Consider the following 16,720-nt stretch of genomic DNA (forward strand, 5'->3'; position numbering starts at 1 on the left):
ATGTAACATTAGGGACAAAAATGTGATTTTGATGAAACCTCTACACAGTGAGCATAAGCTGACTGGAAAACCAAAACTGTAGCCAGAACAATTACCAGTGCTTCAGCATTGTTTTAAATGTGTATCAGGTGGCATCTGTCCCTGATACAGATCTCTCTGTTCTTTAAGCAATGACTCAAGCGACGAGAACACGAACCAAGGAGGGACGAAGCTTTTGGCCAACTATTTTATGAGCCAAGATGAAAATTTTAAAGGCACCGAGAAGCTGGAGGAGTTCCGTAGAGAAAAACCGAACAAGATTCGGTGGGGACACGGATAAAACAATAGAACAACCCCAAACAAATCCGTAATTGTTTTTTTTTTTTTTCGCCGCGTGTTTTCCCCTGGGGCCCAGCTTTCACACAGACAGCAGCGAGGAGCTGCTTCTCCGTGCTGCTGCTTCGCAGCGCCACCGCTCGGAGCTTTACCGGGAAGGCTTTGGTCTGTTCCACCAAGGCCTGGAGGTACAGCAGCTCTCTCAGCGCTAAATCTTCCTTCTTCAGCCGGTTCTCTGCTCGCCCCCGGGCCTTGCTGGGCCCGCCCAGCCCCGCACCACGGGCTCCGACCCCCCGCGCTCTGCAGGGCCGAGGAAGCCGCGCGGGGAGAGGCCCGGCCCGGCCCGGCGCAGGGGGCGGGCCCCGGCGCGGCGAGACGGCGCCATCTCATTGCGCCCGGGGCGGGGGCGGCGGCGGCCATGGGGGCTCCCGCCTGGCGCTGGGCGCTGCGGGCCGCACGCGGCCCCGTGGGCGGCGGGAGAGCTGCCGCGGCGCCGCGGCGCCTCCCGGGCTGCGGGGCTGCCGCCTGCGCCGCTCCGCTGGCCGACGCCGCGGTGAGTGAAGCGTGAGCTCTCCGCCCTGCGCCGGGTCCGCCCCGGGGCGGTGCGGGACGGGACGGGACGGGAGGCGAGCGGAATGGCCGCGCCTGCCGGCTGTCTGTGCGTGCGGGGAAGCTGCGGGGGGATGCGAGGCGGGAGGGCCACCGCGGCCCCGGCCTGCTGTGTCCTGGCGCGGCCGCGTCAGCGGTTGCTCCGCCGTGCGGGGATGCGGTCGCGGCAGGTGCTCGGGGCACCGGGTGCTCGGGGGTCGCGGCCGGACCGAGCACAGGAATGTGAGTCTCTGCCGTGTTTTTTGCCTGGACCGCAGTCAATTCCGTGGAAGCGGTAAGGTCGCACACCGCTTGTGGTAGTAAAACTGGGCCAGCGGGTGGTAGGTGGGACGTTGCCCGTCGAGGTGCAGGTTCCTGCCTCGCAGTCCATCCGTCCTGCTGCCGAGGGCCCGCAGGGCGCCGAAGGGCTGTCAGGTGCCTCTTCGGAAATTACAGCGACGTGGGACTTGGTTCATCCAGCTGGCCCTTGTACCGCAGCGCTCGCAGGGCCGAGGGGAGGGACAGCCCTCTGGGAAGCTGCCTGTGCCCCCGCGGCACCCGGGGCTCCTGCCTTTGCTGCCAGCTGTATTTGTTGTGCTTGAAGCAACTGAAATGTAAAAGACTGCTAGGTCTAGCCTGTTTTTTAAAACTTCCAACTTTTAAAGTTGTGTTTTGGTTTATTTTAACACGAGTGCTCACTATTTTTCTTTTCAGTGTTAAGATCGATCATATTTAACTGTTTGTCTGAACAAAATGCCCAAGGCACTAATTTTAGAGTAGGCCCCGTTTGTTGCTGCCAGCCTATGAAGCAGGCGTCCTTTGGGAGAGCCTGCCTGCAAAACGTGTTTTTTGATCGGTAGTGAAAATTTCTCAGGGTGCAGGTGAGTTCTTCCCTCTTGGCTTTGTGAAAACCACAGGCTGGCACACATCCATTCGCTTGCTTCCTGTTTTTCTTAGTCCTCAAGCTCCAGGGATGAGGCTCTAAGGGACAGACGCGCCCGGATCCTGTCGCGCGGGCTGCCGAAACAGAAGCCCATAGACGGAGTTAAGCAGGTGGTGGTCGTGGCTTCTGGAAAAGGGGGTGTCGGAAAATCAACAACAGCAGGTAAGGCTTTTTTTTTTTTTTAAATTGTTCACATTGCACATTTTGTAATCATAGAATCATAGAATCCTAGGGGTTGGAAGGGACCTCGAAAGATCATCTAGTCCAACCTCCCTGCCAGAGCAGGGTCACCTAGAGTGCATCACACAGGAAGGCGTCCAGGCGGGTTTTGCATGTCTCCAGTGAAGACAACGTCTCCACAACCTCTCTGGGCAGTCTGTTCCAGTGCTCTGTCACTCTCACAGTAAAAAATTTTTTTCTGATATTCACCTTAAACCTCCTATGCTCCAATTTGTTTCCATTACTCCTTGTCCTATCACTGGTCATCACTGAGAAAAGCTTAACTCCATCTTCTTGACACTCACCCTTTACGTATTTGTAAACATTGATGAGGTCACCCCTCAGTCTCCTTTTCTCCAAACTAAAGAGACCCAGCTCCCTCAGCCTTTCCTCATAAGGGAGATGTTCCACTCCCTTAATCATCCTTGTGGCTCTGCGCTGGACCCTTTCAAGCACTTCCCTGTCCTTCTTGAACTGAGGGGCCCAGAACTGGACACAATACTCCAGATGCGGCCTCACAAGGCAGAATAGAGGGGGAGGAGAACCTCTCTTGACCTACTAACCACACCCTTTCTAATGCACCCCAGGATGCCATTGGCCTTCTTAGCCACAAGGGCACACTGGTGGCTCATGGTCATCCTCCTATCTACCAGGACCCCCAGGTCCCTTTCACCTACACTGCTCTCCAGCAGGTCAGCCCCCAACCTGTACTGGTGCATGGCATTTTTCTTCCCCAAATGCAAAACTCTACACTTCCCCTTGTTGAACTTCATCAGGTTTTTCCCCACCCAACTCTCCAACCTGTCCAGGTCTCTCTGAATGGCAGCATAGCCTTCTGGTGTGTCAGCCACTCCTCCCAGCTTGGTGTCATCAGCAAACTTGCTGAGGGTACATTCTATACCCTCATCCAGGTCGTTGATGAAGATGTTGAACAACACCGGTCCCAGTACCGACCCCTGAGGGACTCCACTAGTCACAGGCCTCCAACTAGATTCTTCCCCATTGACTACAACTCACTAAATCTCTAATCCTTTAGAAGGAATATTTGAGCACTTGTTGTGTCATTGCCTTGTAACTGAACCCCACTAAACACTTTGCCCTCTCATGTCCTTTTGCAGCCATTGGGAATCTGTGTGGGTACAGAGGTCTTGGCTTTCAATGAGGTGCAAACTGAGCAGACAGTGTGAAGTGATGTTTGTAATAGTGCAGTGCTGTCCCGGGACAATCTGCTCTCTTAAGAGGCATTGTAAGCTGAGGTGGAGAGGATCAAATGCCAGTGCAGTGATACTGTTCCTCTTTCCTTAGGAGTGTGGATGTGCCTGTATAGTGCTCCTTTGTGTGTAGTTGTGTGCTCTGTAGAGTATAAAAATTTTTAGAAGGCTTCAAAATCAGGTCTCTGTCCAGTTTTCTCAATGGCTTGTATAAACATCTCATAAACAAAAGATGAAACAGTAGTTATAAACTGTGCAAAATTATTAGAGCTCTGTGAAGCACCTAGAACTCTTCTCTCAGCCCCACCATTAGGTTTTGAATGAATTTTTCTCTTAACTGTGCACTCCTGATATGGTAGAACAAGATACTACATGAGTTACCGATACTGCAGAAATTGGCTTCAGCTTAAACAAAGACGACAGTGAAGGTAAACTTATTTGAAAAGATCTCTGTCAAGTGTTTGAAATTTTCTTAAAATTCTCTTCCTCTAGATTAGGAAGAGTCACCTTCTAATTTAATGTTTACCATTCATCTCCCTTTGCCATGAGTGTCACATAGCTGTAGTTCTTAATTTCATGTTTTGTGCTTGTATTTCAGCCATTCTTGAAACAGATTGTCTAATAAATACTAGAACAGACAAACATGATATCCATAGTAAGAGTAACTGCACTTAAAAATGAAAAATTGAAAGTATTTTTCTCTGTACATAGGATACATTGTATACACTACATAGGGAACACATTCCTGTACTGAGACGTGCAGAACAATTGTCACTTGCATTTCTTAATGATGTACCTTTTGGTTGGTGGTTATAATTCATAGGCTGGTTGTTTCAGGTTACTGAAAATGTCAGATATCTGTTTATAAATTCAGGTAATCCTCCTGTATGCAAACAAATGTGCTGATTTAAGTTCTGCTAGCTGGCATCTATATATATTTCTTATATAAGAAAGTATGACACATATATAGATACCTACATTTAAAGAGCTCATACCCATGCATTAAAAAAAAAATAAAAATCAGAGTTAAACAAGCATTAAGAGAGTTGAAATGTAAATGAGCCATTTAGGTGTTGCTGTATTGAACAGCCTTTTGTTAACAAATATAAAAAAGAAAAAGGATTTGAGATTCTTGTTTATTAAAATGAGAATAAATGTCATGGTTCAGATGAACAAGTGAGGATCAGATAACTTGTATGAACAGGAGTATTGCATGGCATAATTAGGTACTTAAAATTATGTTCATAGTAATGGAGGTTTCTGGGGAACATGTTTGGTGACAACTCTGCTGACTCATTTTGAGTGCAGGAGTTCAAAAGGAAGGAGGGTAGTAATTAGAGGTGGTATGGACCTCTTAATTCCTGAAGCACCACAGAAAATCATAGAATGGTTTGAGTTGGAAGGGACCTTAAAAGATCATCTAGTTCTAACCTCCCTGTGTGGGCAAAGACACCTTCCACTAGATCAGGTTGCTCAGGGCCCCATCTAACCTGGTGGCCTTGCACACTTTCAGGGCTGGGGCTTTCGCAACTTCCCTGAGCAACCTGTTCCAGTGTCTCGCCACCCTCACACTCAAGAATTTCTTCCTCATGTCTTAACCTAAATCTTCCCTCTTCCAATTTTAATAATCCATTATCCTTTGTCCTCTCACTACAAGCCCTTGTAAAAAGCTTCTCCCCAGCTCTCCTGTAGGCTTTCTTCTGCTACTGGAAGGCTGCTGTGAGGTCTTCCTAGAGCCTTCTTCTCTCCAGGCTAAACGACCCCAGCTCCTTCAGCCTGTCTTTGTAGCACAGGTGCTCCAGCCCTCAGATCATCTCTGTGGCCCTCCTCTGGACTTTCTCCAGGAGCTCCATGTCCTTCTTATGTTGGAGGCTCCAGAATATAATCAGTCTTATTTTCTGCATCTCTCTGGAGGACTGTCAAGGCTCTTCATATTCTTTCCCCCAGTGTGTTTATATTTGAATTGCTCCAGATCTGCATTTCAGGACAAGTGGATATACTTTATGGTCAGGTTGGTCAGGGACATTCCTTAACCTGTCTTTGTATTTCAGTTGAATAACTTTCTGTTTGTTGCATATAGCTTTCATATTGTATTCTCTGTTGCTTGCCCAGGGAGGTTGTGGAAGTCCCCTCCCTGGAGTTGTTTAAGGCTAGGTTGGATGAGGCTTTGAGCAACCTGGTCTAGTGCAAGGTGTCCCTGCTTATAGCAGGGAGGTTGGAACCTGATGATCTTTAAAGTCCCTTCCAACCTTAACCATTCTGTGATTCTAGCACTTTTTTGGTCTTCTGAAATAATTAAAAGAAGAAATTGTGTTAGAGCAAAAATATTTTTCAGTGCATGTTTAAATACTTTGGTTGGATTTTGTTGGATTTAGTGTGTGTGGTTTGTTTTGTTTTGTTTGCTTAGTGTAAGTTTCCTTATATGGTTGTTTTTTTTCCTATCTCTTTCCTATCAAGTTTCTGTATTTTACCAACATTCTGCTGTATGTATTCTATCTGGCCAAAGATGTTCTGGTTTTGGTTTATTTTTTTTTTGTCTCTTCTGTCTCTTTTGCATCTCCTCCTGAAGATGAGACCAATGTAGAAAATTGATCCTGTAATGAGAAGTGTTCAAAGTCTTGAAAGAAAAGTTCCTAATTTATTGAAACTGTTAATGTTTTCAGTTGTGCAAGTTGAATAAAATTAATGGCTGGTGTTCTTGCTCACATTTTATTATTCCTACAGTTTGAGGAAAATAAAACTACTGATACTACCAACTACCTTGGCCTTCAGAGATTTTTAGCAAACTGATGGGTTGAGATTTTTCATTGTTGTTCAGGAGAGCTGATGAAGTCAACACATGGTCAAATGTATCTCAGTCACATTAACTGTGTGTTAATTTTTTTCTCTTGCATGCTTTTATTCTGCATCTAGGGTGTACTGTTATTGACACTCACCCTTTCAAGGTCAAGGCCAAAACCCATCTATTCCCCAGACACAGGTCTGGGCTTTGACAAATATGACTATAGTATTTGTTAATGTTTTTTTTCCAGGATTAAGTAGTGTTTTTTTATTCTGCACATTCTCTGCATGTTAAAATATTCTGAGAAGTAGTAATAAACGAGTTATTCTGTCTATAAATGATACTTCCATTGAGATGTAAGTATTGACAGTTACCTTTCAGTTGATCTTAGTTGGCTATAGGTATGTTATTAATGATGTAGATTAACCATATCATGGATGCACACACTCACCTGGGTCTGTACATGTCTGATTTTGATCCAAGAAGTTTCATTTGTGTTGGTAGCTCAACATTCAGAGAATTCAGCTGTGCTATTTCTAGGGCCAGTTTGAACTTGGAATTTACAAAGTCCAAACTAATAAACCTCCCAGGTTTGTACTTAGCTCAAGAAGAGTAACTTGTATCAAGAATGATGCACAGGGAGATAGATACTGCCTGCCTGTTTTAGCAAGGGTGGAGATACAGTGATGACTTTTCTTGGAGCCTGCTGTGAAGTTTAAAAAAAATAAATAAAAGGAAAAGATGGATTGAACTTCTGGAATGTATCTACCCTGCCCTCCTCTTCATGGGAACCTGTTAATGGGGCCAACATGAATGTTTAGAGTCAGGTTAGGGCATGCGCTGCACCTGTGTGCCCTCTTAGAACCAATACAAGGACAATGGAATGCAAGAATCAGCTGGGATTCAACAGAGAACATGAGGTGTACAGCTGGATACCCAGATAGAAAACCTCAGGGTTTACCACTATATTGTTCCTACTGTCTTATCTTTTTTTCCCCTTCAATAAAAAACATTATGGATCATAGTTTATAATATTCACACACAATAATTGCATAGGAAGAAGATAGATATATAAAGTGTCTGTAATACTGTGTAGAGTAACTTGCTGCTTCCTTTGTGCCTCTTCAAACCTGAGCTGCAGTTGATTTTTTTAAATTTTATTTATCATTGGTTTGCTTGTTTTAACTCCTCATCTGTGATTTATAGATTGGTCTCCAAGTTTCAGAGGATGAATTTTCCTCTGATTGATTCAGGGAATAATTAATTAAGCACCTGTTTAAATAGCAAATTGAAGAATAAAAGCTATATGCTTTACCAGCTTAGGACTAAACTAAAGTTATGTGCTTCTTAGGAAGAGCTGTACAGTTTTCCTCATCAAGTTCACCATTTTGTTCAAAGAAACTTATCTTTCTCAATGCTAAATTATTTAAACTGGGAATCTGGCCCCCCGGCTTGTTCTCAGTATCTTCATGCTCTTTCAGTAGAACAAGATTGACTGCTGCTTATCTTACGTAAAAGGCTCTGTGGACAGCGATACAGCAAGGCGTAAAGAAAGCAAAAGATGTTACTCATGAAGGAGTTGTGTGTGGGTTTTTTGTGTGTAGGTTTTTGTTTTGCTTGTTTTAAAACACTTTACTGCTTGGATTATAAAAATTTGTCTGGTTATACTGAAGCTTCGAGGAGTTTTTCTAACATAATAGAGGTGGTGAGCCATTAGAAGATACCACGGCTTGCAGTTGCTTTTTAGTTATGGGAGTTAAGTATTGATGGGAATGTAAATCATGTAAACAAACTCACAGTCTTTTAAATTGCTTCATCTGGTTTTTCTTTAGTTACAGATGCTTCTAGGGTAGATGAGACTGTTTTCTGACATAAAAATCAAGCAAAAAGCATGCATTGTACCATCTTCAAGAAAATATCCACATTTAATATATTAAACAAGAAATTAAAAAAAAAGAGAGGCATGATCATCTTCCTGGTGTACTTGAATGGTTTAAGTCAGTACTTACCTAAACTCTAGATTTTAGAAAGTTCACTAGAGACTGTGGTGAAGGTTGCCTATGGTAGCATCATTTTAGTTTTATAGTACAGTGTCCACTTTTCAAAAGTCAAGTGGGTACTTCAGAATTGTTTTCTTAATGTTATCCTGTGGTGTTTTGGTTTTTTTTTGCAGTGTTGTCTAGAAACTTAAAGTTTGCAAGTTTTTGCAGGTTAGCTTGAGTTTGTTAACAGACATGGACTGCAACGTGGATGCTGCTGCCACTTAAACTATGTTGTAGAGGTGCAAGAAGCTAAGAATCAAGATGATGAATGCAGTTATTAAGTGTTATGTACTTACATTTATTCTTGTTAGAAATGATAGCGTTCTCAATATTTAGGCATTAAGTTTTCATGCACTTACTATTTTTTTCCTTCCTCTTTCTTGCAGTGAATACAGCCCTTGCCCTAGCAGCAAATGATTCGGTAGGTGAACATGTATTTAGCAGCCTTCATGTGAAGCAAGTGTGTGAGTCATAAATGAAATGGTTACTGCTGGGGGCAGTCACGTATGATTAATCGAAGTATTTATTCTTACAATTTCATTATTTGGTGTTCAGGGTGTTCTGAATTTATATTATTTTGTTTATATTTTATCAGTGCCATGAATCACTTAATAGCTCTCATCATTCATCTATGTTTGGCTATGTCCGTTCCCTTATGTGTCTTTGAGTTCAGCTGCAGTTCTGCAAGGATGTGTAGACATAGTGTAGAGGAAGTTTGTGCAATTTGGAGACACCTAATAAATAGTTACATCCTATCACTGCTGAGCACTTACTTGGAAAAAATATGAGTACGTGCTGGATGGTGTCGAAAACATTTTGTATAGCTCTAAAGATTTAGTTTCTCTGGATTAATTAATGTGCAGAAGTACTTTACATAGAAACAGCTGAGGAAAAAAAGGAGTTACGTATCTTCCTTAAAGCTTGGAAATATATTTTTTGAGTGACAGAATATCATTGCAGAATTTAGTATTGCTCAAATTATTTCTTGGACTATAAATAGACCATGGGAACCACTCAAGTGTAAAACCAAAAGGTCTTCCTTATGTCCACCTGCTACTATAAACTGGGAGTAGTTCCATTATGTACACTTATTGCCACAGAGGTAAACTCAAGAAGCGAGCTTCACTTCCTATGTAAGGGTGTATAATGCAGGTTTTCTACTCATACAGCATAAATTAAAAACAAAGTATCCTCAAGTACTTCAATCTCGTAAATGTAGCATCTTTTTCATGTAAATGATGAGTAAAAGAAAACAGCAGGTAGAGGGAGTAAGGTTTACATGCAATCTACACAGTTCCTGTAGGAATTTTATAAAAGATTAAGAAAAATTCCATAAACTTCATTATACTGCATAAGAAGAGTGTTTAAAGCTGTTACATGAAATATGTACTGTTTGTAATGGTATCTGGTCTTGATATTTCACAGTTTTTAATTCTGTGTTTTAAATAAGCTGCTGGACTAATTTGATTTCAGAGAAAAATCTGTCATCTGGAAAAGCAAAACTGCTTGGATGGTTCTTTCTAATTAACTTCAGAAGATAGCATTTGCTGTAGTACTTTTACAAAACGAGTGTGATCTTGCAGTCTGATCTGTTGTTGTGGCATGGTCATTGAGTAGCTCCATGGAAACCATGTCAACTAATTGCACATAACTTTCTGTAGCAGCTTAAGTTTTTTTAGGATTGTGCCTGACACTTCTAAAACATGCGGTTTTGTGCATTTTTTAAATTTATATTTAGATAAAGCATATCTTACTTGTTCTGACATACACAAGTTATGGGATTATACCCTTCCATTAGGAGTTAAAATGTCTGGCTTTAAACATAGTAATGTGATACATAACTTCAGGAGCCCATTAAAGCACTTTTAAAGCACACAAATAAGAGAGACCATCATCTAGAATGATTGAAGAGGTTGTTGCCGGAGTTATTTGAAAAACTGGGGACTGAGAAATAATTTTAAATTAATTGAGCCAAGAAAGTTAAGTAAACATAGAATGCACTGGTAATTTCTGATGTAACTATTATGTGTTGGTGGAACATGGGAGGCCAGCATCTGTTGACTGTTAATCACTGAACAGTTGAAATTGATGAAATAACTGTGACTTGCAAGAGCCCATGGTCACAATTTAACAAGATGCTGCCATGATGAAGTTGTGCATTAATGAAGCTACAGGTTAGAAAATAAGAAATTAAGGTGGATTGCATCAACTCAACTATATCTTGTTTGTTCATGCATTTCTATAGATATAATTTTATTTAAGATAATGATGGTGTGTATCATGTTTATATTTAGCTTTTTGTTTGAATTTGCTGGTGTGTGCATTTGTGTACACCCGTTGGTTTGGGTTTATTGTTTTGTGAGTCAAAGTTACAAAATTAGTATCTCTGGGACCTTGATCCAGGCTGGGATTGTCCAGTGCTCTGAATTGTAGGGATCGTTGTAATGTTCAATTTTGTTAAAGTGAAATAAATAGGGAGATCTTTTTCCAGAGTCTATTAGTGCCTCCTTCTGAAGTTTAAAGTGAATGTCTTTGACCTCAGATGTCTTCATCCAGTGATGGATGTCTTCATTTTACTTTCAATAAATAACTACTGATTTTGCATCACCTTCCCATTGTTTTCCCTTACCTTCATTGCTATTGTGTTTATCTCCTTCCAAGGAAGCAGTCATGATTCTGTTAGTAGATCAGGGCTTCAGCAGCCTCCTTCAGCTTTATTACAGTCTCTTATAAGCAAAATAGAGATTTATTGAAGCTGATGCTTGAACTAGATATACTGTTTAAAGGAGGAAAAGACTTGTGAAGAAAGATAGGTCACCATGACAATAAAGGTCTGTGCTTCCTTTATTAGATACAGTCAGTTTCTGTTACAAGTTCAGTGTTTATCAATAGATTTTCAAAGCAAGTAATATATTGGACCTAAATGACTTAAAATATAATGTTGTCTTCTGATCTTTCAAATGTGTTGTTTTTTTTTTTTTCTAAGATTATACAGGTCACAGACTGTTGAGAACAACTGTTTTCTGGTGAGGGAGATCTGTGAAAGATGCTTTCAGAAGAGATTGGATAGTACATTCTTGCTGCTTTCAGCAACAGCTGTGTCGTCTTACTGTTGTTTTATAGTGTCATAAGCTGGAAGAATAAGTCAAAACACAAAGGAATTTTTTGTCCTGTTGATAAAAAAAGCTTCCTTCCATCTTCTCTTGAAAGTCTTCTTCCTATAGTAAAAAAAACCAAACCCCCACTGTTTCTATAGATAGATTAGAAAAAAAAATAAAATATATATTTTATATGGAAGTTTTTTCAGTTATTATAGTGATGGCCTGAAGTATTAAGGCATCAACAGAGCCTTGGACATTGTCATTGGCGCTGAGTGTTGTTGGCAGAACTGGGACTTGAATTCAGGAGTTCAAGTCTTCCATGCTGGTCCTCAGTCTCTTTGGCATATTTCTACCTCATGGTTACAGAGTAAATAATTCAAGACAGGATTTAATTTAGATGCCTAGACACCACATCAAAGACAAAGTAGGTTTTTTTTTTTGAGATTTGTTTTGGTTGTGGGGTTTTTTGTTTTGTTTTTGATGCAAAGCCAGGGAAGCAAGCAGAGCAGCTTCTCATCCCTTTCTGCAATATTAGGCTTTTGGTACCCCGGGTTACCTGGTGTAGATGGATTAGTTAAGAATTGTATAAGCTCTTGTGCCAGTACTAAGATCTATAATCTATACGGTGTTCTTTTTGTGTTAAGAAATAACTTCAAGTTTTACCCTTTTGTCCCATTTTTAATTGCTTGCTTAGTTGGAGAGCTGATTCTTTTCGTTCTTCTGATGTACCAGCAGTCATTTGTGCTCCCCTAGGAGCACTTGGGAAGAATTTTTGGATTTTGTGCCAGGACGATTCATATTCAGACTAGAATGACTATTTATGAAAGCTGCCTGGCCAGGGACGATTTATTATAGTAGAAACAAGTTGAATTAATAGATGGCAGCAATAACAGCATAGAGATTGCTTGTTTATGAACAGCGTATTTTAGTGAGCAAACACCAGCTGTGCATGACTAAGGATGGCACAAATCCAGTTGGGAGGCAGCATGCATGTGCTGTCACTGTGAGCCAAGCTTCCCAGTCAGATTTCCTTTGACTCCTTTTCTTTCCAGGAAGACTTATATTTTTCACTATGGGACGAAATGGTTTTTGTGTTGTGAAGAATGGTGGAGCAAGAAGAAAAACCATATGGAACAAACAAGCATGTAAGCATAAGCAAATGGCTTCTGCCTGCAGTAGTGGGGGCAGGTGATTAAAGGTGTCAGTTTTGCATATTGTAGCTGGACTCTGTCAGGGAATTATTTGGTCTAGCAGACCAGGACCAAAATTTGAAATACATGAAGGGTGATTTCATTTTAGGGTATGGCCTTTGTTTTCCCAAGCAAACCCACTGGTTGCTGAGCAACGTAGGATTTTAAGTGTAAGACCATCAGTGTTTCTGTACCAAGGGAGGCAGCCGGCCGGGAGGGGGAGCACTGGGGGGGCGCAGGGCGCCTCTTCCCCTCGTATTGCGTTTAACTTCAGGCAGTAAAAGGCCAAACGCATTGTCTTGTAATGTAAATAAAGCTGGGGAAGGTTGATGGTTAGCTAAATGAAAAACGCTTATTCAAACAATATCACAGTCAACATGTCACAAAGCAGTTTTTCACTTGTGTGAATATCTATGCATACATGAGTAAGAGATTTCTCACAATATATAGCACATTTAGCATAGAAGCTCTGTAGTTAAAAGCAGAGTCTTCACGTGAATTCCCTGTTATGATAAAATTAGTTTCAATTATTTCAGTATGTGTATTTAATCAAACAGGACACATTAGTTTAAAAACTAATAAAAATTCACCCAGGCTATTTTCTTTACATTTCAGTTTTTTTCAGGTATTTGACTCCTGTAATTAAACTCTTCATCTACAAGATACTGACTGCTGCATTAGTAGATGACTTCACAATGTATATACATTTCTTTCTGATAAGGAAAAAGTTCCATGTGGGTGGAGCAAACAAATCTAGAAGAATTTAGACAATAATGGGCTTCTTCACTGAATAATTATAGCATGAAGGCAAGTTTTGACCTCTTTTGTCCTCCTTCCATGCAGCTTTCCTAATTATTGGGGTTTAATTTCTAGGCATCTTTACCTTTGTTGCTTAGAGAATCAGAAGACTTAACTGCTATAGATAAGGTGTTCATGCTTGTCTCTTAATGCTAAAAGTGTTTATAAAGCTGGAGATGTGAGTTCAAACTGTTTGGGATCATCTTGTTCTGACAGCTCAGCTTCGAGATCAGCTGAGAAAAGGAGAGTATAAAGCTTTGCAAAAATCTTAGCTTTTCAAGTAAAAAAATTAATGGGAGTAAAAGTATTTTTAAACATAGGCCACTTAAAATATTTTATTAATCAAATAACTATATGCTTTAAAAAATTGTTACTTTCCTCAGAGTATTGCATGGAGAGCTAATTATCCTCATCCTGGATGTGGGAAGGGACAACTTTTCACTGCCAACTCTGCAGATGTCAGACTGACGTGAAAGGTGGAGCTCATTTATAATAATTCTGTCATGGTGTGAAAGTGTTGAGGCATCCTGTAGAGTTCTTGTAATGTTTGAGATTTTGTTTTGGATTTTGATAATTTACTTTAAAAATAGTGTTTTATAGAATTTTTTTTTATATAGGATTCGTAATGTGCAAGAAGGCCAAACAAGGTTGAATTACTGGTATCTGATATTTAGAAATCTGTATGAGCTACTGCAGACTGTTGTGGGGAGAAATGCCAGAGGAGCTGGGTAGCTGACAGAAAGTTAAACTTTCTTCATATGAAGGAAAAGGGCTTTTAAACCAGTAGAAGAGCAAGTGTTTAAAACAAGTCTGCATTTCTAGGATAGAGTGAGAAAACTGCAGTGTTACTTTTTTGGCTTTAATCCAATTTACAGCTAGGCACTTAATTAGTGCGCAGCTGAGAGAATTAGAGAATTAGGAATTGAAAGATGGCTATTCAGTGTGTCAGTATGTTAAACGAGGAAGCCAGAGCCTATCCTGATTTTAAGTTCCCTTTTGTCCTATGTGTTGCTGCTTGCAGTTTGGGATTAGTTCTAAGTATGTAATGACATTAAAAGGATAAATTGAGAGTCCTGGTGGTGGATTAAGAGTACCAGCTTTAAAATTAACTGGCACCTTCACTTAGCTGAAGTTTCTGTCTTTGAAATGGGTTGCAGCTGCTAAATATTTGGATTACTTCTAATGTAGGGAATCCTTCACTGCATAGGACAACACCGGCTCATTAACCTGTGCCTCCGTCCCTCCCAGGCTGAACACTGGGGGATTCTGATGGTCTACAGAGTTTACTTCAAAGTAAAATACCATCCACTAACTTCCAGTGGGGGTACATATACCTTAGAAAATATGGAAAACAGTCTTGGAAAAGATGAGCAAAAATGAAATTAATGCTCTTAGAGAATCTCTGGATGTTAGTAGTAATGTTGATTAATAGCTGTTTATAGCAGCTTTTTCTGATTTTTTTTTTCTTTTGTTTGGCATGAAGTCTTTTATCAGGCTTGTTCCTCAATAAATAATTTGGCAACTTTGTAGAAATCAATTACTATCACCAGATTCTTCACTGAACACAGAAGTATGTGTGGAAGGGTCCTCTGTGAGATATGAATGGAACTGGTTGCATTTGGTTGCAAAATGTGTAACTGGAAAATTGTTTTTCAGTAATATGTGAAAGACTTAAGAAGGAAACTTAAGAAAGTGTATTGGAGAGACTAAACAACTCTTAAATGTCTGCTAAAATAGTTAACAGAAGGAAAGATAGGGATAATTTTGTCATTGGCATGGACCTGTAATCTATGTAAGGACCACTAAGAGAACAAACATAATAGTAATGGAATATTTTTCGGAATCATAGAATCATAGATATTAGAGGTTGGAAGGGACCTCTAAAGATCATCTAGTCCAACCCCCTTGCCAAAGCAGGATCACCTAGAGGAGATCATACAGGAATGCATTCAGACAGGTCTTGAAAGTCTGCAGAGAGGGAGTCTCCACAACCTCTCTGGGCAGCCTGTTTCAGTGCTCTGTCACTCTCACAGTAAAGTAGTTCCTCCTCATGTTGAGGTGGAACTCGCTGTGTTCTAGCTTATAACCATTGTTCCTTGTCCTGTTACTGGGCACCACTGAAAAGAGACTGGCCTCTTGCTCTTGACACCGAAATCTCAGCTATTTATAGACATTAATGAGATCCCTTCTTATTCTCAAGACCAAACAGCCCCAGTTCTCTCAGCCTTTCTTTGTAGGAAAGATGTTCAAGTCCCTTAATCATCTTTGTGGCTCTCTTTTGTACTCTAAAATAGATCCCTGTCTCTTGAATTGGGGAGCCCAAAACTGGATATACTATTCCAAGTGTGTCCAGTTTTGAATTTGCATAAGGAAAAACAAAGGAGTCTGTTATGGCCTTTAAAACTGTATTTTATTTTTTTTCTCTTAAAAGGATTTATTACAACTAAGTTCAGCACCTGAAAATCATTAATTCAGAATATTCAGCCATCTTGCAAATCTCTATTGCTGACAAGGCAGTGGTCAAGTTCAAAGGTTAAACTTAACTTTAATTATGTTGACGGTCTTGCTAGAGAAGTTAAAGGAAAGGATCTTTGTAGTGAGGTTGTCTGTGCTGGTAATTTTTATGCTGCACAAAATGAAGCTGCAGATTTCTCATCTTTCAGGGAAATATGCAAGAATATCTTCTTTATCTATTGATGTAGCACTTGGTTTTCTTGTAAATACAGAATTTGTACCCAGTGACTCTAAAAACTTGTTTTTATTTCTTAGGTGAGATACATTTCTAAATTGGAATGAAAACTTTTCTGTATTAGTACTGGGGTAAGAGGTACAGTGATTATATAGATGTACCTTATGCTAAATACTTGTCAGAAATCTTTAAAAAGGTCTGATTGGGCATATTAATATCTTTTTGAGATCAGTGTTGGTTCGAACTTTCTTCCACAGCTAGGAAGGTGTGAGGGAAAAGTACGAATGTTAACTTGAGAACAGCTGTTTTGAACTTGGTTATTGTAATACCGGGTGCAGAGATGCAATGCTGTTTATTTAATAGCATGGGATAGAAATATTTTTGTAAGGAGAAAATGCAGCCTTAAGAGGATGGTAGATTAGTATTACCTGAATACTTTTCCTACAGAATGCTGAGGGTGCTGTAGCAATGGTCTGTGCTGTGCTCTGAAAACCACATAGAAGCAGGGGGACTTTGACTTGCTTGGATGTGCTGTGAGTGCTGCATTTCTGTCTGCATATCCCTGATATTATTACTTTAGAAAAAAACCCAAAAAACTTCAGCATTGGTATGAGATGTATATGCATATGAAAATAAGGTTAGAGGACATTTTTTTTTTAAGTTGCCTTCTTGGTCCTGCTTACGATACCCCTGTAATCTGTTCCTTCTACCCAGGTGTTCTTTTTGCCTTGTCTGATGTTATGCATGTTTTTTAGGATTTGCTTTAATACAGCAGTACTTTGAAAGATGTGCTGATTTATATGAGGTTTTGGGCTATAGGGGTGAAAACACAATTTATTAAC

General features: G+C 40.5%; 1 protein-coding gene across 5 annotated transcripts in view; it reads left to right on the plus strand.

Annotated features, from left to right (window-relative positions):
• The first annotated feature begins 717 nt into the window (after positions 1-717).
• The window catches only part of NUBPL (NUBP iron-sulfur cluster assembly factor, mitochondrial), a 160,881-nt gene continuing 144,878 nt past the window's right edge, over positions 718-16,720 (plus strand). For 3 of the 5 annotated variants that reach the window (XR_007889794.1, XM_051622373.1, XM_051622372.1), the window contains exons 1-3: positions 718-868; positions 1,861-2,008; positions 8,487-8,521. Coding sequence is in view for 3 of the 5 variants with exons in the window: in XM_051622373.1 (XP_051478333.1) it covers positions 734-868; positions 1,861-2,008; positions 8,487-8,521 (318 nt within the window). In the remaining 2 variants the exon portion in view is untranslated. Of the gene's footprint in view, positions 869-1,860; positions 2,009-8,486; positions 8,522-12,253; positions 12,347-13,006; positions 13,199-13,576; positions 13,666-16,720 lie in introns of those variants that run through there. The other 2 variants (XM_051622374.1, XM_051622375.1) reach the window with 2 other exon arrangements.

The sequence above is a fragment of the Apus apus genome, chromosome 5 (genome assembly GCF_020740795.1).
Source record: "Apus apus isolate bApuApu2 chromosome 5, bApuApu2.pri.cur, whole genome shotgun sequence".
Taxonomy (NCBI): domain Eukaryota; kingdom Metazoa; phylum Chordata; class Aves; order Apodiformes; family Apodidae; genus Apus; species Apus apus.